The 23533-nt window shown below is 44.2% G+C and overlaps 2 protein-coding genes across 3 annotated transcripts in view; one reads left to right on the top strand and one right to left on the bottom strand.

Moving 5' to 3' along the window:
• Window positions 1–1475: 1475 nt before the first annotated feature.
• Window positions 1476–5131, top strand: tmem253 (transmembrane protein 253; the record flags this gene model as incomplete). The annotated part of the gene is made up of 6 exons (XM_080736888.1): window positions 1476–1637; window positions 2153–2263; window positions 3233–3289; window positions 3730–3840; window positions 4310–4456; window positions 5002–5131. The coding sequence occupies 6 exons, from the start codon at window positions 1476–1478 to the stop codon at window positions 5053–5055; spliced, it is 642 nt and encodes a 213-aa protein (XP_080593014.1). The 3' UTR covers window positions 5056–5131.
• Window positions 5132–14603: 9472 nt separating this feature from the next.
• frmd4a (FERM domain containing 4A) overlaps window positions 14604–23533 on the bottom strand; it is a gene marked incomplete at both ends in the record, with an annotated part of 123926 nt that continues 114996 nt past the window's right edge. For both annotated transcript variants that reach the window (XM_080737442.1, XM_080737441.1), the window contains 7 exons: window positions 14604–14706; window positions 16766–16868; window positions 18608–19230; window positions 21135–21479; window positions 21795–21953; window positions 22605–22845; window positions 23457–23513. In XM_080737442.1, coding sequence (XP_080593568.1) covers window positions 14604–14706; window positions 16766–16868; window positions 18608–19230; window positions 21135–21479; window positions 21795–21953; window positions 22605–22845; window positions 23457–23513 — 1631 coding nt within the window. The remainder of the gene's footprint in view (window positions 14707–16765; window positions 16869–18607; window positions 19231–21134; window positions 21480–21794; window positions 21954–22604; window positions 22846–23456; window positions 23514–23533) is intronic.

Genomic DNA, 23533 nt, shown 5'->3' with positions numbered 1-23533 from the left:
TGGTCAAACATATAATAACACAAATAAGAAAAGGAGTGAAAGACTTGAAAGTACATCATCCTGAGTGTGTTTTTCATACTGTCCATAACATTTCTATTGTCCATTTATTCCCATTTTTACCATTTCAACGGTTAAGATATTAATATTTGTCTTAATTGCAGTAGTGACCTGATAAACACGTTTATCAGGTTATAGTAAATGAGGTGTCACATTTACTATAACCTGCAGATCCTGTGCGTCTGTCAGTCACAGTGTGTGACACCTCATCTCAGCTCAGCAGAAGTTCTGACATCACAATGATGTTGCGAGTCACACTTGCAAATTAATTCCGTCCTTGTCCCTTTTTATGCACATACATGGAGATCTTGGTTTGTTGTTTTTTTTATTAATAAGTGTGATGTATTAACAGTATGATGAAATATTTATTTTGAAAATGTGAATTGTTTTAGTACATTATAATAAACTAAATGTTTTGCCATACTGATGTTTTGCCATACTGACTGATGATCAGAGTAATGTGCTGCAGGATACAGAAAGCCTATATCAGGTAGATCAGTGGTTCTCGACCTTTTCAGGCTGCGACCCCCAAAATAATCATTATTTAACTGGGAACCCCCCCACCCACTCTGACGAGCACTAAGAGTTTAGGAATTACATTTTGTATAACACGGTTCTATTGTGAAAATAGCATGTAGATCGGCTATTTTCACAATTTCTGCCTCTAATATTTGACAATTTGGCCAATGTTTAATTTGTTGTTTTAGAGGTATTAAAAGGTCCTTAAATTGTCACTTTAGGAATGTGCAGATGCATGCCCTCTATGTCTATACATTTAAGCGTTATGTTGGTTTGTTTACTGTTGAGAGAGAGAACAATGCTGCACATTAAGTTAATCATCTGGGGACCCCCCAAAATAATGTGGGGACCCCCCAGTGGGTCCCGACCCACAGGTTGAGAACCACTGAGTGTTACCTTTGGTCTGGGACCAATGAGATCACAGAGTCAACTTCCTCAGAGGCGGTCCTTATCACTCTCACCAGGGAAAAACTCAAGGGAACTTTGACCCTCAGGATCCAGGACACAAATAAAGCAGCAGACCCGTAAAAAGAGAAATGTTTAGAAGTGTTTTAAATGTTGTCTTTTAGTAGTGGGCTGGTTCCTTCCTATAAGGTGCTGATATGATCATCTGTGGATAAACGGCTTATAGTTTTGTACATCCACTGTGGAAGGTAAGCCATAACCTTTTCTCTTTCTTAATCACAGATCTCAGTTTTCTTCCTCTCTCAGTCTAAAGTGTAGTTGTGTGTGTGTGTGTGTGTGTGTGTGTGTGTGTGTGTGTGTGTGTGTGTGCGTGCGTGCGTGCGTGCGTGCGTGCGTGCGTGCGTGCGTGCGTGCGTGCGTGCGTGGTGGGGTGGTTATTTCTATCTTGTTTTCGACACAGTGCTGATGTGATGTCCATATTTCTTTCTCAACAGATGACGCGAAACATGTTCCAAGAGGGGCTGTACCATGTTTATTTTAACGAGACGCCCTTTCCCCAGCCACTGGCTGCGGCCACTGCCCAGGAGGAGCTGAAAGATGTTAGACTTCACCAGTGGTTTGGGACTGTCGTCAACATCCGACTTTTAGTCAGTGGGGTGAGACGTTATTAGTAGTACTACTCTACCTACCCTGTGGGACACTGAGTGATCAATCCATCGATCTATTGATGACTACTTTCTTGAATGTTCAGTCCAACACTGTGGGTCGACCTTTGACAGGCCTGAAATGTGTGTATTGGTTCTGTCAACAAGCTACAGTACAATGCTCTGCTGATGTCATCTTGAATAACGTAAATATTTCACCACGCCCTCCTACTGGGAGTCTCAGACAGGCCCTGATAATGACAATGATGATGTACAATTAATCATAGCAGTTCTAGTTACCTTGTAGATTGATTATTATTACAAAACATACAACATATTCTTGTAAGAGTATTTCTACATTGCAGTATTGATACTTAAGTAAAACATGTGAGTACTTTTTCCACCTCTGTCTGTCTGTCTGTCTGTCTGTGTGTGTGTGTGTGTGTGTGTGTGTGTGTGTGTGTGTGTGTGTGTGTGTGTGTGTGTGTGTGTGTGTGTGTGTGTGTGTGTGTGTGTGTGTGTGTCAGTTGCTGCAGGTGGTGGGTGCAGTGGCCTGCATACTGACCACAGTAACCCATGCGTGTGTGAGTTACAGCTGCTCTGTCTCCATGGTCACGCCAGTCTGGTCAAGTCTGTTCGTGAGTCCAAATTCTTACAACATAATACTGTATCCAAGCTCAAGTTGACAGTCATTGTCTCCACCAGCCGAAGGCATGGGGGAGAGTATGTTTTCCCCTTCGTCCGTCCGTGTGTCCGCCCGTGCGTGCGTGCGTGCGTCCGTCCGTGTGTCCTCGCAGTTTGTGAGCACCTAATCTCAGTCGCCGTTGGCCCGGTCGCTGCCAAAGTGAGCACCCTGGATGCCATTCTAGAACCTCTGCCCTAAATTTTTCAAATGGGCCTTTTCTAGCGCCACCTAGTGGCCGATGTCCGCAAAACACATTTCTGTGCACTACTCTTACAGATTTTGTCCAAAAATCCTACAAATCGGATTTATGCTGTGTTTTTTTCTGTCTGTGAAAACAGTTAATAAATGAAGAACATATCAATCAATCAATCTACCTGGTTTCAATTCAATATATACTATGTTTAGCCACTTAGCTCAGTGGCTCTCAAAGTGGGGTAACACAGGGGGTCCCCAGCTAAATGGTTGATAGTTAGGAACCAAATGGACACTTACAGGCCTGTAACTCTGACTGCCGGAGTGAAATTAGTATTGGGGATGTTACAGTGTAGATCATGGTCCTAGAGATTAAACCTATAGCATATATGGGGGTCTGTGGGCTAATGCATATATCAAACTGGGGGTCTTTGAAAGGAAATTTTTGCCTTAGCTGACACAAGGTGTACAAGGTGAGGGGTTCCGTGTCACCCTCGAGGACAGAAATGGCTGTAGTGGGGATTGAGCCTGGGGACCTATAGACAATCTATAGACAAAATGTACTTATAATAATGGATTATTATAAGTACATTTTGTCTATAGATAGCACTTCACACAACATGCTTTTCATACAGTAGGAATATTCTAGGACAGTCACCAAAGTGCACACTCAAGGCAGGACCTCAACACTCTTGTTACAAATGTTCTTTTTTTATTATTTTTTTTACAGTATTTGACCACTGGGTGTCTGGCAATAGAAGTCCAGAGGAAGCCAAGCAAACTGAAGGTATGTTTCAATCTGTGTTTGTGGTGTCACTGGTTCTCATTGTGGGGTCACTGTTAGGGATGGGACGATAAGCGATATTATCGTTTATCGTGATAAAAACACTCACGATAATCGTATCATGGAGATTGAATTTATCGTGATATCGTCCTCGGTCATGCACCTGGGTCAATTCGTCTTTTATTTGCCGAGCTGCATATCCAGTACCACTTAAACCCCCCCAACCCAATTGGTAAAGGTACTTATAATAATACTTCATACAGTCTTTTTTTCACTCTCTATCAAATGTCTTTGCCAAAAAACAGCCTGATCTACAAGCTCACAATGCGTCACGTTGCAACGCGTTGTGAGCACGAAAATCGTGATATGAAATTTCATATCGTCCCATGCCTAGTCACACTGGTGTGCATAATGTTTCATGAGGTTGTGTTTGATGTGAGCAGGTGGCTACATTGATGGGCCTGAACCTCTTCAGTGTGCTGCTTGGATTCTGTGCTCTTCTGGCATACAGCATCAGCTCCGTACATCCTATAGATCTCAAAACAAAGCAGCAGGTACCGGTATTTGTCTATTTGTCTGTCCAGCCAACACTACAATAGTTACACGGAACATCTAAATTATATAGATTAAATATACTGTACACTTGGAAACATCTCATATGAACTCTTTCAGGAAGCTATGCTGTTAGTTATTTCTGTGATGTATTGTCTCTTTTGACATTACAAATCGTCGTTGTCGGGTGGAAACCTCGTATCTCCAAGTTTCAAATTTGTACGTTCTTCTGCAAAGTAAAGCCCTGCTTCATCACACAAGGCCATCACACAAAAGAAGTGAAAACAGCAGATCTACAAGCACACAACGCCTCGCGGTGCGAGGCGTTGTGTGCTTGTAGATCGGCTGTTTTCACTAGTTTAAGTCATTTTTTAAATGATATGCCAAACGAACGGTTTTGGACATACAAGGTTTCCACCCGACAACAACGTAATATTTTCCAAATCAATTAAATCTCCACCCCCTCCCTAGCGTGTTGGTTCACATGTAGCGAAGGGGAGCTCCATTGCATTTACCCTGCAGTGTCTCCTGGCATCCTTCTATGTGATGTTCGTGTCCTGGAGGGGCCTGCGCCGCTACAGCGGCCCCAACAGTCAGAACTACAACCGTCTCTCACAGGTCAGTAAGATGCCATGCACGCACGCACACACACGTAATACTATAGTAATAGTAACTCCCTTGATTTCCACTAGCTGCACTTTTTCTGTTAACTCTTAAACCAACCCTTAACCCTCAGGACTACATGAAACCTTGACTCAATTCTAAACCAACATTCAATTCAGTTAACTCTGACCTTGCAAATGGTCTTAAATAAGCCCATCAAAATGCAAGGACCAGCAATGTCCTATTCTACTTGGTCTGATATTGAGACAGATTATTTAAAATTATTTTTAATCACAGGGATCACCATATATGGCAATAAAAGGGATTTGGTTCCCATGACATCACAGTGATGTCAGACAGAGCGTGATGTCAGAGGGTGAGAGTCAATCAACAAAAAAACGTTACCCGTCCGGACGGACAGATACGGTCAAGATATGACGGTTCTGATAGTAAACTGCGACCTTCAGTCACAATTACCAGGTGTTACTGTACGTATGTTCAAAACAGTGATGTACGCGTTTACAAAAAATGTGACGTGAATTTGACTTATTTTCCTGTAGGACCCAGGAGACGGCACCAGACTACTGGAGGAAGAAGAAGTATTCAGCCTTTAAATCAAAACAATCTTAATTGTGTATTTATGTGTGTGTATATCTATGTGTGTCCATGTTCCTGATCCATGTTTTCTGATGTTGGTACATTTTGTTACTGTATAGATCAGGGCCTGCATGTACACTCTTTTAAAATTAGGAATCTGATTTCAGATCAGTTAGTCTAGTGAAGTTTTATTGACACATCACTTCTCGCTCGTTTTTAACTCCAGTTGATCGGCTTACCAGTTGAATTCACCTGCTCTCCCATGTATAAATAGCCTGTTATTTGATGGCTGGTATAAAAATCAACATAACCCTGGGACCAAAATCCTAACTGGTAATTTAAATCTGAGAGTGTACAATGTAACCAAATGGACCCGTTGCCGTGCAATAATTTACTTTGTGGAACTGACCACCAAACCCTTGGCCCCCTCCACCCTCCACTCCATAGTATCGGCAGTCCATATTTTGCATACAGCACAAAGCTTCTAGGATCGTCACAGAAAAAGTGAAAACAAGAGCCACTTGTCCATGCACATTTTTTTATATGAACTTGTCCATAAAGATGTATTAGTTGTCCCGGACAACAGGACAAGCCTTAATGTCATGCCCTGCTGAGTCCTAAAGCATGGTGGATGAATGGGGAAATGGCTAATTGAATAAAACACTCCACAAGAGACTTGAATCACTCAACTGAAACAAACACAGTGACAGAGTTGTTTTTTGTGACAAATTATAGTAAACGTGGACCTTGTATACATTATTGCAAGTTTTACAATGAATACTTGGATCACAGAAGGTACAGTAACAGGACACTGTTAAATGAAAAGTGTTGTGGGCCTATGATGTTTGGATACATACTGTTGTTTTAACCTTAAAAATGTCAAATGTGTCAAACATGTCAGTTTGACATTTTTAAGGATGCTGTTTGTTGGTCCCCACTAGGTGGCAGCCATTGCTAATATTAGTGACTATATATTGGTGGGACATTTCATAATGGTAGTTTAGTAGTTTATATTACTAAAGGCTACCTTATATGCCAGCAGTATATCTAACCCTCTCTAAGATGTTAAATATTATATTTTAGGTGCATGTCATATTTCCATTATTTAGTTAGCAAAACTCTTTCCATCTAAGATATGATTTACAGTAATGATAATATAATGATAATGAATTTTATTTATATAGCACCTTTCAAAACAAAGTCACAAAGTGCTGTACAAGGCAAGATTAAAACATTTCTGTAATGTGTTATTCTTTTTAAATTATGTTAATTCTTGTACTGCCATGAGTGTGTTTGGCGATGGGGGGAGAAAAAAAAGAGATCATTATGTACAAATAATTTCTCAATGTGAAATTCAATAAATAGGCCTACATGTAAAAAAGAAAAAAAAGAAAAAAAAACATTTAATTAAACATTAAAACATCATATAACAGAGCAAAGACAATCACTTATAAAACACAATGCAAAAAAACACAGAGCAAAGACAACACAAATTGAATCACAAATCATAAAAAAAATGGGTGCTATCATTTACACAGTTTAATAAATAAATGTTTTAAGCAGTGATTTAAAAAGTGGCAGGGAAGCTGCTAACCTAACGTGCACTGGCAGCAACCTGGGTGCCAGGGCGGCAAAAGCCCGGTCCCTTCAGGTCACCATGTTGGTATCGTGGCCTTTCAATAGGGCCTTATTTGAGGACCTAGTGGGAGCGCCCAGGCTCATACGGGCAGCATATCTAATATATATGTAGGAGCCAGTCCATGTATGGCTTTGTAAGTGATATAGGACTTTAAAGTCACATCTATTATAGGTCACAGGTAACCAATGAAGAGTAGCCAAAATAGGGGTTATATGGTCACGTTTCCTTGTGTTTGTGAGCAATCTCGCAGCAGAGCTTTGGATCAACTGTAGGCGGGATAGTTTTTTTTTGGTGAGACCGGAGTAGAGGGAATTGCAGTAATCAAGTCGTGATGAAATGAGGGCATGTTATGTTCCGCAACTGGAAATAGCAAGATTGGACAACGGTTGTAATGTGTTTGTTGAATGAAAGGTCTGTATCGAAAATTACACCCAGATTATGGGCTGCTGGTGTGATGTTAGCGGAGAGGGGACCAAGTTGTGAGTGGAGGGAGATGGTTGAGCTGGGGGGACCAAAAAAGAATTATTAATACATTGCATACATGTAGACCTACTTCAGAGAGGACTTTAACCGTTAAAGCCCCATATCCTTTGTTAACGCCGAATAGCGATCTACAAGCTCACAACATATTAGGATGAGCTTGTAGAATCTTGTTCTGTCTCCCTGTTGATTTCTTGTGTTCCTTGTTGTTTCTTAAAGGCCTTAAAGTTATAGTCAGTGTTTTACTTTACACTTGCGTACCTTTATTTTGTATAGTGATGTGCTAGTGTTTCCTGTTTTCTGTTACCCGTTTCATCTTAGCTCCCTGTGATTATTTAGTAACATTGTTTTCTCACTCAATAGTAAACAGACCAAGGTACTTTTAGTACCTCTGGTCAAACATTGGTCAAATTGTCAAGTATTAGAGGCAGACATTGTGAAAATAGCAGATCTACATGCTCACAACGCCTTGGGTTGCTGTGAGCATGTAGATCGGCTATTTTCACAATGGAATAGATCAAGTCAAACTAAATGTAATGCTAACTCCTACAATTCCAAGTGCTTTTGCAGAGTGGGGGTCCCCAGTTCAAATATGATTATTTGGGGGGTCACAAGCTGAAAAGGTTGAGAACCACTGCCCAAGCCTATCCCTGTGTTGACTGTCAGGTTAGTTCACCCCACTAGTTATTCCATGCCTATTCACACTCCCCTGGTTCTTTGCCAGTTTGTTGTGAGTTTATAGTTTGTTGTGACCTGTGAATTTATTTTATAGTAGGCCTATTTGTTCTTGACTCCTAGTGCCTCTCTCATCTCGCACTTGGGTCCTACACACTACTCTAATGACTACAACAGTGACTATGGAGGGATGTTGGGCTATCTTGGACAATTATAATGCCATCTTGAAACTAAAGTGGTTAGAACAACAACAGAACTTGCATTGCACTATTTTAAATTGGACTGTATTGGACTGACTGACTTGTATAATTTAGGACAAAGGTTGTCAGGAAAATATTATACACAAAGGCACTTGAGAGAGACAGAAGATCACTATAGGCCTATAGCAGGGACACCATACCCCACATTTATATAGTAGGCTACTGGAGAGAAAGGACCAACATGGGACACAGGTTGCGTTGCACGCAACCATTATGCCTACTGAACACACGCCGTTGAAATGACAGCATGATTATTAACCAGCTTAGTGTACAGCAGGGCCTACATACTTACTTCTCTCTGCTAATAATCACATATGACTATTTGTACAATACGTTCACTGAGGTATATACAAGTAAGTGAGGATGGAGGTCCCTCTGAACAGTGGTTTTACCCAACATAAACACGGACCACCTAGGGTGGGCCTACAGTATGTAATCCTTTAAAAAAAGAATGTATGCTTGCTTGCTCTCTCTCTCGCTCTCTATCTCTCTCTCATACACGCACACGGTAAAAGTATGATGTGTTTCGCTGTTTACATTATGTCCCAAGGGATTTTTCACTGACACTATAAAGCAAGGTCATACTCCAGCCTTATAGGACACACTCACACACACGCACGCACAAACCACTATGAGTGATTTTTTTCTTTTTTTTACAGAGGAACCAGTTTCTCACGGCATGTCTGGCTAACAGCTTCCAGCTGTGCTCTGCTTAGTAACAGTGCTATGGGAACACATAGAACAGACCAGGGACGTACTGGCCATTGGGAAAAGCGGGACAACTCCCGAGCGGCCGGTTCATTCCCAGCCGGTCCAGGCCGGCCATTAGGGAAAAAAAATCCATTTTGGGGGCTGGGCGGCCAACAAAGTAAATCGTCACTGTCGGCAGAAACCTCGTATCTCCAAGTTTCAAATTTATAATTTTTTTTCGCAAAGTAAAGCCCTGCTTCATCATATAAGGCCGTTGCACAAAAGTAGTGAAAACAGCAGATCTACAAGCACACAACGCCTCGCGGTGCGAGGCGTTGTGTGCTTGTAGATCGGCTGTTTTCACTAGTTTAAATCATTTTTAAAATGATAAATACAAAACAAACGGTTTTGGACATACAAGGTTTCCACTCGACACACGACGAAATATAACTCATGTACAGTAATTGGCCCACTGGCTTGTCACGTGTCATGATCTGAAATGGCAAATCTTTGAGTAGCAGCATGAGGGCCTCTCCAACTCTTTTTCCCGGGCTGAATCAGGGGCCCAGCATGTCCCTGGAACAAACACACAGCAGAGAAAGTGGGATTTATTAGTACATGGACAGAGAAGGATGGGACGAGGCTGGATGTTATTATACAAGTCGACATCTGATCCTTAGGGCTGGATTTTCTATAGGTTCTGAGAGCCGTGAAACTAAAGTTTCAGTCAGGAATGCTACTTACTGCATGTGCCTGTAACCTGCAATGTTTGCTTTTGTGTAGCCTACATGCAAAAGTGCGTGTAGGCTACCCTTCATTTACAGGGTTCCCACACATCTTTACCAAATCATTTCCAAAACTTTTCCAGAATATTTAACCCGATTTTCCAGGACTATATAACAATAATTCAGCTCAATAACGAGTCGCTTACTCCTATTGTGGAGTGACCCACGAAATAATCATATTTGAACTGGGGACCCGGTCACCCTGACGAGCACTAAGAGTTGAGGAATTGTGTATAACACGGTTTTATTGTGAAAATAGCCGATCTACATGCTCAACGCGAGGCGTTGTGAGCATGTAGATCTGCTATTTTCTCAATTTCTGCCTCTAATATTTGACAATTTGGCCAATGTTTAATATTTGTCATTTCAGAGGTATTAATAAAATCAATAACCAAAGACAACGCATAGCTATTTTTCTAGGACCTTCCAGGACCCTTGATCAATTCCAAAACTTTTCCAGTACTGGAAAAACATTTTTCTAATTTAAAAATATTTCCAGGAATTTCATGACCGTGGGAACCCTGCATTTAGTTTAATAGGTCAGTGTTACTACAAAGATCCCACATAGATCAAGAGTTATTCAACCCGAGTAAGAGGGCTTAACACACTTTGCAAGCCAGGTAAAGGATGCCAGCTAGAAATGTCTTTGACTATGGTATTTAACATCCTGAATCCTTTGTCCTGCGTTACTATGTAGACCCCTGCAAAAGATGATCTTCCTCTTGGCTTCGTAGGAAATCCTCTAGCCATGTTGTTTTGGGGGACATTCCATAAGAGAGACGTGAGTGAGACCCAACTGTGAGATGACATGGGAGTGAGTGTGACTGGGAGGAAGCGTAAGTGAATGAGAGTTTCCCTTTGATACACGGCCCGGCTGAGGCCATCTTTGCTGACTCAAGACAGATTCAAGACAGATGGAGGAAAGTTGGTTCTTCATTAAATGCCTGACTTTGTTGTGCACCACGATAAACCGAAAATGAATGCCTTGCGAGCGTGTACTTGCACTTGCACTGTTTGCAACGTGACGTGTTAGTAAAGTGTTAAATCAATCAGTCAGTCAATCATTTCCAGATATGTGAGCTTATAGACTGTAACCTTTCTGGGAGCAGTCAGAAATCAAATGACAGAGTGAATGAACGAACGAGTACACGAGAAGCCCCATCTTGTCCACTTTAAAAACACATGATAATGATTTCATTAAAAAACGGACACGTGCAACTTCTTGAGAACATTCAGCAATAATTTATTTCTCATAATCTCAAGAACCACCGAGTCTTTTCATCTGGAAAAATTCATCATCGACTTGCCAACAACACAGTTTTGAAAAATGTAAAGTTTACTATACAAATTCTTAATAGAAAAAAAGAATAAATTAACTGTGGAATTCAGTTATTATTATTTTTTTTATCAATTCCACTTTTTTTTCATCTCTACAACACCTTTAATGTCGGGTTACAGTTGAACAGAACCAATAAAATCAAAGTTACATGCTCTATTGTCTGGTGGTGAGGGGGGGAAAGGTGGGGGTCCCTACTACTTCAAATCTGTCAGTTAAAATAAGCTTGGGGTGTTGCACATCTGGAATCGATAACAATGACAAGTAGTCCTATAAGAAGATTCTAAATGACAAAGCAGTAACTGGTCAATTCTTTGTAGCACCTGAAAGGGTTAACAGAACTAAAGGAGAAAAAAAAAGTGAGAGACAGAGAGAGAAAATACTGGTTCATATAAAAACAAGGAACATTGTTTAAACAGTTGCGAATGTTAAAAATCCACCCGTGGAGGCTCCATGGCACCCCCTTCTGTTAAGTACAGGAAAACAAAAAAAAGATGATCATTAAAAGTTAGTTGGTTGCTTTTATCTTTATCCTTACAGGACTTAAAAAAAAAGACTTCATACATTTCTAGGGAGAAGTACGGAGCATTTCCAGAGCGACAGAGGAAGGGTACTTCACACTTCCTCGCGTTTGGGATCAGACAGAGGTCAGAGGTTACCACAAGGTTGAGAGTTCAAAGGTGAAATAGGACGGTTGGGGGGGGGGGGGGGGGGGGGGTAGTATTATGTTATAACAGACGTGCTTGTGTTGGGGCGTGGTGGACGCTGGGCGGGGGCATGCGTGGCATTGCGTCATGGAACACAAAAGGTGGGCTCTTTCAAAGAGAAACAGTTGGCACTACAACCGCGGTCGAGAGGGGGGGCTTGAGCTTGTACAAAAAGCTCAGAGTTGGTTTTGAACCTCAACAATGGGGTGAAGGGGAGGGTTCTGGTCGAGAACCACCAGATGCACAGTGGCAGCTTACATTTAACATGATGATAGGAGGGGGGTTAAATGGACAAAAACCAGTGTGCAAAAGAGACCGCACGCTGGTTTGAGGGGTACTTAATAGAGGAAGGTTCCATACAGTGTACACTGTGGTATTTCACCCACCCTGTAGCCACGGGCCTGCTAGTCTATAAAACTGCAGCTTCCCTCTTTTGGGGGAGCAACGGAGCATAGTTCTCAACATTAAAACGCTCACACAAATGATGGGAGTTACTTACAGAGACCACACTCCTCAGGACAAAGCCGGATGTGCTTTTAGACCCTGTTCTGACTAATTAAATGTTTGAGGAAAGAGGCTCAGCGTATTTGTGTAGACATTGTGATTGAGAGAAGCGGGGTGTACGGCTTGTCTTCTGTCCTGATTGTGTGCACAGGGGACAACAACACAAATGGTCGGCGAAACTCCCTAAAGGAACCCAATCAAGGTCCGTCTGCCTCCGTAATGAGATCCTGATGACACAAACACGTTCCTCATTGATTCTGTGGTGAAATGACCACTGTGGGGATTTTTCTTTTTTTGTCTTTTGTTATTTCCTGGCTATATCAGGGGGACATCTGTATTTCCTTTGATACTGTGTACTGACACTTAAAGTTGACCCCGTCACCAAAACAGAGTCAGATGACAATGATTCCAAATTGGGTCCTTATAGACATTGTATGACTATTCGTGTTGTGCTTTGAAATCAATCGAGACTGAAAACTCTGCACGCACGCACACACACACACACACACGCACACGCACACGCGCACACGCACACACACACACACACACACACACACACACACACACACACACACACAGTAAGTGCCTGAGCTCCTCATACAGTATGTACAGTATGTATACCATGTGACTGATTGAACGGTTCGTCTCACTGTCACTCTGCTGCTCTGATAGCCACACAGCGAAATCCTGCGTGTTCATTTAACTCTGACTCTGTACAAATGTTGTACAGTCTAACGCTGAGGATTTGACTGTGTGTGGACCTGGGGCATTGAGGAAACACGGCGATCGAAAGGAAATTACTGTTTTCAGTGCTGAATTACAGTACAAACGTAAAAACACCAGCATGATTGGCACTGATCGTTCTAGTGTGCCCGTTATGACTATGTTCTGACAGTCAGGTGCTTTGGCCAGTGTAAGGAGAGAGGACAAGCCGCCACCAAAAGCAACTGTATTCAGTAGGAAAGCTCCTCTCCTCTGCTTGTAGACGCCCGTAAAAGAGTTCCCATCCCTAACCTGCGGAAAGAGCAGACACCGGGGCTGGACTGACGGACAAAGAGACATATTTTTTTTTCTTTTTTTTTACCCAGCCCGTCCCCTACACTTCTACAAAAGGAAGGACAGTACAAAGCCACCACTGCAGCGAGGGAAAAACAGGGACAGTTACACTGAAGCTTAACAGACGTCCACACTGGTCGATGTGCTTGACTTTCACAGATCTCAAAAACGGCACAATCGTTGTTTTTTCACTTCCAGATGCAAGTACAGTATAGCAGACAGGAGGGCGAAACCAGGCCAGTGTTGCTTGGTGAGGGTACGACCAAACTAAAAGCACACATCTAATGTTTACAGGTACTAAATGAAACAGTGCTTGGGCGCTGACAACCACTTTCGCCCTCCTCAACCCACCTATCTTTCAACCACCCCGGTTTTGTAGAATGTTCTCAGCACAACGCAGACAGGCTGAGGAATGTAGCAGACAAGGACAGTCCCATGAAAAAACCATAGAGTGAAAGTCAAAGTAAGCCACAAAGTCATTTGAAGTACGCATAGATTGTGTTTACTGCCAACCCTCAAGTGGCCTTTTATCCCTGTGGAGATATGCACGCTTACATCCACTCCATGCCCGGTTCATGTGCGGCCACACAACGCCTGGTATTGCTGCGGTCCTTGCTAACTCCAGACAACCTCCCAGGAACAGGCCACTCCCACTCGGGTGACTGACAGTCCATTACAGGAACTAATGGGGAACACAAGTACTTGTCTGACTCTGTGCAGCGTCCGTCTCCACGAGAGCCCCGCTGCGTCCAGTTCGTACGTCTTTGGTTGTGGGATTAACCGAGACAGTTTGTCCATCAGCTTCTCTTGTTTAACGTCGCTCCTCCTCTGTGTCATTTACCACTGCTCTTTCTTTCTCTCTTTTTTTTTTATACACAGGTACAAGTGAACCAAACAGAAAATGGATGAACGAGACGCAGACGCACACCTATCAATGGGCCCCCCCAGGGTACAAAACAGGATGGCAAAGGGCTCAAAACCAGCAGGTATCCTATTGATTGTTTTGGCAGTACACTGGTTTTAGTCAGTATGGTCAGGGAGGGGAAGGTATGTAAGATAGGAGCGGTGACAGCTGACACTGCTTTCTGTGAATCTGAGTGGTGTGTGCGTGTGCGTGTAGGTGTGTGCGTGCGTGTGTGTGTGTGTGTGCGTGTGTGTGTGTGTATGTATGTATACAGCAATCCTTCTGTCTCCCTGTCTCCCCTTGGCGTAATTTCCTCATGTGCTGCGTGGGTAGGAGTGTGGATGAGGAAAGGGGCTCTGTAGTGCTGCAGGGGGGATAATAAGAAAAGGATCTCTCGTAAAACCCATCATATTCCCAGGTCACCAGTCCAGTCCAGTCAGGGCAAGGTGGTTTACGGGGACCTTTTCAAGACGAGGTTGTAGGTTGTAGACGGGTAGTAGTAGCGGGGTCGGGTAGAGAGTTAAGGGTCTCAGACCAGAGTTCCAGGTTTGGCCTTGTCGTGTCCGTACCACTGCACGTCTGCCAGCTCTGAGCACAGCGGGCTGCTGAGGAAACAGCTGTCACTGAAGGACCTGCAGGGACACGCAGATATAGAGTTCAGACATGAGCATCACACCAGTACACCCGTTCCCCAACCTGATGCATCGCGGTATACCTGTTAAGACTAGGCATGGGACCATATGAAAATGTCATATCACGATTATTGTGACAAAATAAATCGCGATTTATGATATTATTGCAATAAACACAATCCATTATCCTGGGGCGGAACATTTGCCAAAAAATAGCAGATCTACAAGCTCACAGCGCGTCGCGTCGCAACGCAACGCGTTATGAGCTTGTAGATCTGCAAAAAATACTCAATTATAAGTACCTTTTACCAATTATAGAGGGTTTAAATGGTACCGGATATGCAGCTCAGCAAATAAAAGGCGAATTGATCCCAGTGCATGACGGAGGACGATATCACGATAAATTAAATCTCCACGATACGATTATCGTGAGTGTTTTTTATCGCGATAAACGATAATATTGCTTATCGTCCCATCCCTACTTAAGACCAATGACTCAAAACATGCTATCGCCTAGTATGTGGACGTTAACCACGTAAGCCTTATATACTTGCCCAAAATAGGGACAGCTGGGTTAAAGTGGTTAATTGTTCATCAAAACGTACAGTAATACATCATCATGTCAAATCATCAATGTCTAATTGTCTACAGCTAAAACGTCGTCACAACGGTTGTGTTTCTGTTAGTGGAGTCTGCAGGAGATGAACCACAGAGAAGCAATTGACAGCCATGACAGAACAGAGCACATGCACAGAGTCCAGATACAGAACAGGCAAAGAGAAAGAGCCAGCGGTGGCACAGATACTGCCAACCCTCAAAGAGCAAAAGACAGAGCCCCCCCGGTTTCAGCCCACATACACATCACATTTTTTGTCATATTAGCAGATGGTGAAAACATCCAACACCCGCTTTAATCCCCGACTTTTTTTTAAGCTGTGCCGACAGCTGTAGCGCCGTTAATCTGTTTGCTTCTCGGTATCGCCGTTGAGTTTTGGACTCCTGCGGTTCTACGTTAGGAGGCTGAGCCCAGGCAGACAGTACCTCTAGGCGTCAGAGCTGGGCTGAGGGGCAGACTGACACGCATCCTCAGTAGGAGAGCTGTCTGCTGTGCCTCTAAACCAGGAGAAAAGAAAGACACGCACACAGACACAAACACACACACGCACGTACGCACACACACACACACGCACACACACATGCGCACGGGCACACACACGCACGCATACAAACACACACACACACAGACACACACATGCACACACACAAGGAAAGGAGAGTTAGTAACGGAAGAGCAAAGCAGAAGAAGGTAGGGAGGAGGACAGTGAGAAAGAGAGAATTACGGGTGGAAGACGTTAAAAGCGTTTAGAGATGAAAAGAAAAGAAATTAACGCAGAGAGAGGAAACGGGTCGTGGAGGGGGAATCAGAATAAGAAGAAGGTATCAGAGCAATACGTCACTGTCGGGCAGAAACCTTGTATCTCCAAGTTTCAAACTCGTACGTTTTTTTGCGACGTAAAGCCCTGCTTTATCAGACAAGGCCGTCACACAAAAGTAGTGAAAACAGCCGATCTACAAGCACACAACGCCTCGCACCGCGAGGCGTTGTGTGCTTGTAGATCTGCTGTTTTCACTAGTTTAGTAAAAAAAAAATAATGATGAAAATGAACGGTTTGGGACATACTGTACAAGGTTTCCACCCGACAACGACGAATAACAAAGGCGTTAAAAGAGAGTCGAGTCAACGTGGTCAAACAGCAACAGCATTAAGTTGAGAGAGAAGCAGTCAGTGCTTGGTGAGTTATGCCTAGGGTTAGCTACAGACAGAGTGGTGAGTTATGCCTAGGGTTAGCTACAGACAGAGCAGCAGAGAAGACAAGGCAGGACAGCGAGGTGCGTGCTCATCCTGTAACGCATGAACATCTGGGCCTGCGCCTATGCTGCTGCCCAGCTGCAGGTCCTAAGAGAAGACCTTAGGCTTTGTTCCCAAAAACCACTTGTAGGTGTGTGTACGTGTGTGTACGTGTGTGTGTGTGTGTGTGTGTGTGTGCGTGTGTCTTACCCGCTCTGCCAGTTCAGGATGTGCTGTGGGCTACAGGGGGGTGTGGGTGTGGCAGCCTGTTCACTGGAGGGGGTCATACTCCTCTGGCTGTGGGGGGACGCAGCTATGAGGAGAAACTGACAGTCAGTACATGGGAGAAAAAAACACACGCACACGCACGCACGCACGCACGCACGCACGCACACACACACACACACACACACACACACACACACACATACACACACACACACACACACACACACACACACTGGGCACAAGTACTGGGAAAAACAATCACAATTATGATAATATATGTTATCAAACTAAATGAAATATTCTATTGAATATATGATTTCAATGTGTCTTGCAAATTGATTATTTCATTATGGGAAATTGTTCATTGTTTGTCCATAAGTATGTTGTTATAACCTGACATACTGACACACAAACACTCCCACAGGCAAACACAATAGAGACTGCAGTGGGGTGAAGGACAGAGGAATTCCATCAATGCTTCACGTATGGCTTTAGGGCACTGGTTCTCAAAGCGGGGTCCGGGGACCTCCCGGGGTCTTTGAGGGGATACCAGGGCCAAAATGAGGAACAGTTTAAACACTTGTACTCAGCCCTATTCACGTTTTCTTTTGGCTACGAGCTCACAATGTGTCGCGATGTGACACATTGTGAGCTTGTAGATTTGCTATTTAAAAAAACGTATAATAATATCTTCAAATGGGGGTCCACGACCTATTACATATCAACTTGGGGGGGTTCTTGACATGGAAATGTTTGAGAACCACTGCTTTAGGAGGTATGGTTTCTAAAGGGTTTAAGGGGTGTGGTCTCTTTGAGGTTCCCATGTGGTTCAGGGCAGGCAGGGATCGTGTTTCCGACACATAAAAGCATGCTCTACAGGCCTCGTTGGCGCAGTAGGCAGCGCGTCAGTCTCATAATCTGAAGGTCGTGAGTTCGAGCCTCACACGGGGCATTCCTTTTCTCCCTGTCACCACTATTACGTTTAAAGTTAGCCCTTTAAGCTTTGCCAATGTAGTTTACTTTGGAAAATTCATTATGTTACACTCTAGTCTAGAGTTTGTGTATAGAGTTTGAGTTGAATGAGGAGCGCTTTTGTTTTGTTTGGGCTATAACTACCTACTATTTTCACTGTATTAAATGTTTTTATTTGGTTAATCTATGTGATTTAGATCATAAAATGAAAAATAAGGTAATAAATACATGCACAAAATGTACTTTATTACATGTTAACTAAAGCTCACATCACACGTTACATGTTAACTAAACCTAAACACACGTAGTTGAATCTTTAGTTTACGCAGCAGTTAAATCATTACCCTTTATATTTATAATAATTTAACATGCAACAGATAAGAGCGATTCTATTTGATTGATTTATCGATAATTAAATACCTTGTTTCACCACTACTAAAGGCTAGAATACACAAGGTGTTCTTCTTAAGCCACCTTAACCATTTAGACCAGGAACTCATTATTACTTTAACCATTATTTTATGCTTTAACTATTGAAAAATAGCAGATATACAAGCTGGCGGAGCCGCCGGTTCGATTCCCGATCCGGACGACCTTTGCCGCATGTCACTCTCCATCTCTCCCCCCATTTCCTCTCAGTTCTTTTTACTGTCCTATCCAATAAAGGCATAAAAGCCCAAAAACAAATCTTAAATCTTTTTTAAAAAGCGAACATTTGTAACTCAAATCTTTCTTTCTCAGGGTCCCTGGAACAAAATATTTTCAGATGGGGGTCTGCGGTCAAATACAAGTCATTCTAGGGGGTCCTTGACATGAAAAGGTCGGGCATCACTGATAATGGAATCCACCCACCTGGCGAGCCCTTGGCGAGCGTCCCCACCCTGCTGCCTCGGCCGTGTCCCAGCGTGCCCTGCTGCGACCCCGCGTCCGAGGAGTTGTTGGACCCCGAGTGCGAGTGGCTCCTCTCCTTGAGACTCCCCGAGGACCTCTGGTACCAGCACCGCAGCTCGTCCGACACGGCCGCCCGGCTGCTCCCCCCGCCTCCTCCCCCGCTGCCGTCTCGCCCCAGCGAGGGAGTCCGTACGATTTGCGACCGCGACGGCGTCAGCCGCCCGCTGCTGCTCCCGCCGTCGCCGCTCTCGTCGCCTCCTCCCCAGGTCTCCTTGTAGAGGCCGCCGGCCGTGTAGGAGCTGGACGTCTTGAACTGGGCCTTGACGCTGTAGTGGCCCTCCTGGTCGCTCTCCAGGCTGCGCACCACCACGGCGCCGGGGCTGCTGCCCTCCACGTACAGCGGGTACTCCTTGATGCGGTACTGCGACGACGGCTGGCTCTGGCTGTGGAGGTAGACGCCGTGGTGGCCGCCGCCGCTGCTGCCCACCCCGCCGCTGCCGCCGCCCCCAACGCCGCCACAGCCATTCTTGGCCGCCAGGTTGGGCATGGAGCCCGAGTTGGACGAGCCCAGGTGACCCGCCGACCTGGTGGGAGGACACAGGCAAGGAACAAGACGAGCGAGTCAGATACGTGCACGATGTAGTGCTCTACTCAGGACTAAGACATTGTAAAATGCTTTAAAATGAAATTAAATCGGGCGCCCGCTGGCCTACTGGTCCAGGCATTGCCACATAGGCATGGATGCCTGGTGGTGGCGTCGCCGGTTCGATTCCAGATCCGGATGACCTTTGCCGCGTGCCACTCCCCATCTTTCCCCCCAATTCCTGTCAGTCTACTGTCCAATAAAGGCATAAAAGACTCAAAAATATAAATCATGTACCATAATTAGAAATCTACAAAACAAGAGGAAATATTGGCCTAAGGGTGGCACAAAAGGAAAAGCCATGGGTGCATGGCTCATCCTGTAGAAAGTCTTTCTATTTTTCATTATTTTATCCTGCAGTCTTTCTTATAATGAGACATGTGCAAATTTCACATTTGGCCTGAGGATGGCGCTGGAGGAAAGGTCACAGGGCCACTCAAATGGTTACAGTTCACCCTAAGCATTTGCTCAGCAGGTTTCATGGCAAACCAGAAAACCATTTCTGAGATATCTTCTGTGCAGCTGGATATGTGGCCAAAGGGTGGTGCTAGAACGGAGGGTTTCAAAGCTAGAGATGGTGGGCCTTACTAAAGCCAAATGTCAGAAAAACTGCATCAAAACCCCATAACATAACATATAGGTTATGTTGTTTTTATGTGTATTTAAACTAAAGCTGCAATCCATAACTTGTTTTTGTCATTTTAACCATTCTGTATGGTGGGGAAGTTTAATACGATATTCTGCAGAAGTTGGAGATGGTCTCCATGCTTCTCTATAGAGACATCCATGCTTCTCTATAGAGACATTCAGGACTTCCCAGACATGCTCAGACAGAGAGACAGAGACAGAGAAAGAGAGACAGAGAGAGAGACAGAGACAGAGAGAGACAGAGAGAGAGAGAGAGAGACAGAGAGAGAGAGACAGAGACAGAGAGAGAGAGAGAGACAGAGAGAGAGAGAGACAGACAGAGAGAGAGAGAGACAGAGACAGAGAGAGAGAGAGACAGAGAGAGAGAGAGACAGAGAGAGAGAGAGAGACAGAGACAGAGACAGAGAGAATAAAAGGAGAGTCATGGGCAAGTCTCTTCCTCATGAACAGCAACTTATAACGGATATATTGAAGTAATAGTTTGTTAAACCGCAACAAGTTGAACCACTGCCAGGTTTCATTTATGCTAGCAAGCTGATGAATGAGGGCCAGAGCGCACAGTAGGGGAGCGGTAATAAATAGAAACAAAAGTTAGAAGTTCAACTCTTTTCACTAATTGTCTACTGGAATTAGCAAACTAATGTAGAAACCAAAAGTAAGGAGTTCTCCTCGTTTCACTATTTGTATGCTGGGTTCAGGAAAACTAATACAGAAACCAAAAGAAAAAAGTTCTCCTCATTTCACAATAAGTATGCTGGAATTAGGAAAAATAACAATCTGTTGTTGAGTGAATCTATGGGCATAGCTACAATTATGCTTCACATCGCTTTCACCTCAAATCTCTATGAAACACAACTCACACTTCTCACACTTTGAAAAGCCATGTCCTGGAGGAAAGACCATACTTTGGATTTAAAGAGCTGGTTGGATGGACCAAACTGACTGACTGACCTGCACTGCCATCCTGCATTGCAGGATTCTCAATTCCCTCACTCTCTTTACCATATAGCAAAGCATTTTATATTACTCCTTTAATTTATGCAAAAGGTTGGCAGAAAATAAATTGTAAATATATTTTACACATAGAAATAGAATTTCATAAATATAGTTGAGTGTGTACTACTTTAGCCATTCATACATTTTATCCCATAGCATCTAGGTCTATTTTTGGAAAACAAAATTGCTATCGTCACCTACCGGTGCCGTTGCCTCTGCCTCTGTCGGGCCTTGGAGGGCGAGTCCTCTCCCAGGGTGGAGTAGTTGGGGTTGCTGCCAGGGGCCAGGGGCCCCCCGGCGGGATAGTAGTGCTCCGAGCTGCTCTGGCTGGTGCAGGAGGAGCAGTCGTCCAGCGGGTCGGAGCCGTTGGAGCCGCGGCCGGGGCCCAGGAAGAACTCGGGGCTGCCCAGCGTGCCCAGGGCGTGGGGGTGGGGGTGTGCGTCGGGGTCGGACGGCAGCAGCTTGCCCTGGGACTCCAGGCTGGAGCTGCGAGTCCTAAAGTGCTGAGCCAGACTGTGCAGACGGGTGGGACTGATGTCCACTGACCTGTGGGGACACACGGAGCCCGGGAGGAGGGTTTAGTTTGTGTCAGAACCACAGGAAGGAACCCAGGCGTACAGGGAGTGTTGGGGGGGCTTCTTCCTCCAAGGCCCGACAGAGGCAGAGGCAACGGCACCGGTAGGTGACAATAGCAATTTGTTTTCCAAAAATAGACCTAGATTCTAGACAGGCTCGGGAATCGAACCAGCGACCCACTGCAGTCTACCCAAAGCCTACATGGTATGCAAAGATAACAACTTACAGATTGTAGCATTAAAGGCTTATACATGAAGCGAAGAATGAGATGCATAGGTGGCTGACCTGGTGGAGTGTACGTAGTGAGGGGCCCTGGTCCTCAGGTCTGGGGTGGAGGGCATGCTGGACTGAGAGCTCCAGTGAGGAAGGGTCCTGTTGGGGCTGCTCTGCAGAGAGTTGCTGCCCCCTGCCTCCGCACTGCCCGAGCTGGGGAAACGCCTGTGACTGCATGGAGGTGGAGATGAAGAGAGAAATATTTGTTACATATTTACATTTATATAATAGTCTATGGATAACAGTACACACACACACACACACACACACACACACACACACACACACACACACACACACACACAGGGCTTGTATTTTGATTGTGTTAAGTACCAGCTCTTACAGTATGCCTTAACTTGTCTCCGACAACCGAACTTTTCGTCGTGCAGCTTTCCGAACTCTAATTCGGGGGCTAATAGTTGAACCGGACCTTTCCGACGAAAGGTTGGTGGTCGGAGACAGTATGGACAGGCCTTTAAGTTAAGGCATAAAAGCTGGTACAGTACATAAGACAATCAAAATGGATCCTACAGAGTTAATATCATATATCACTGGTCAAAAGGGGGAGTGACATACTGACAGAGATTGAAGATGTTGGCCAATTACTGTATTGTTTGTTATGTTATTTTGAGACAGAACCAAAGGGTGCAAGTTTGCTGTTTGTGCACCTGTTGTCAGATGGGGGAAAGTTTGAAAATGTGTTGTTGTACTGGTGGGAGATTGTTCCATTGTTCTCTGGCCATAAAACCTAAAGATGATCGATTGTCCAAGGAAGGTCTTGCATTGTGTAAATTCTACGTGCTGATTTTCAACCTGTCTTACCTGGAGTGCGAGGAGCGTTTCTTCACCTTCTCGTAGGGCTCGTCTAGCGACGACTCGCTCCACATCTTGGGTTTGATGGGCGACTTGTCGTACTCCGTGCGCGTGTAGTGCAGGTGCCGCAGGCCGTCCAGGGACTGCGGAGGAGGGGGCCTGCTGTGAGACGGCGGCCGGGGAGGGAGGCCCTTGTGCGGGGACGCTACTGGCGAGGAGAAAGTGGGGGTTCCCGTCACCTGGGGGTCATCTGGAGATGGAGACGTCACCAGGTTATGTTAATGTAGTGCATTTTTGTTACCAAATGAGGGACTGATTTAGTTTTATCTTTATCTTTAGATGAGCTTATCTTAAAGGACAACTTTGTTTTTTTTACAACAAGGGTTCATATTTTAGATAGTCATTAGAGAAAAGAAAAAATGAGTGTTAAAATCTTTTCATTTACTTCCTTCTATCGTTTTTAGTGATTTTAAAGATTTTGATTTGCATGCATGCCCCCAGGTTTGCATGCATGCAGGTGGCTAAATATGTATTTTTTGACACAATAAGCCCATTCCTAAGATGCACTGCAGTCTTTCATGGGCAGATGTGACTTAGAGGGCTGGCTGGTGTAAATAGAAACAAAGAAATTGCCGGCTTATTGTGTCTAGAAAGACATATTTACATTTAGCCACTTGTACGCATACCCCCACCCACTGAAATCAAAATACTAAAATGGCTAAAACAATAGAAAGCAGCAAATGAAATCATTTTAACACTCATCTTCTCTTTTCTCTGATTACAATCTAAAATATGAACCCTTGTTGTAAAAAAACAAAGTTTGCCAGTGGTATCAGAGATGGAAGGGATGAAATAACTCACCATCATCTAACACCAGGGCATCAGACATAGAGCTGTCTTCAGAACCAATGTTTGCCTCTGAGGGAGAGAGTATCGAA

The sequence above is a fragment of the Nannobrachium achirus genome, assembly GCF_963921795.1.
Source record: "Nannobrachium achirus genome assembly, chromosome: 11".
Classification (NCBI taxonomy): Eukaryota; Metazoa; Chordata; class Actinopteri; order Myctophiformes; family Myctophidae; genus Nannobrachium; species Nannobrachium achirus.
Note: the sequence above shows the minus strand (reverse complement) of the source record. Positions and strands in the feature narration are given on the sequence as shown.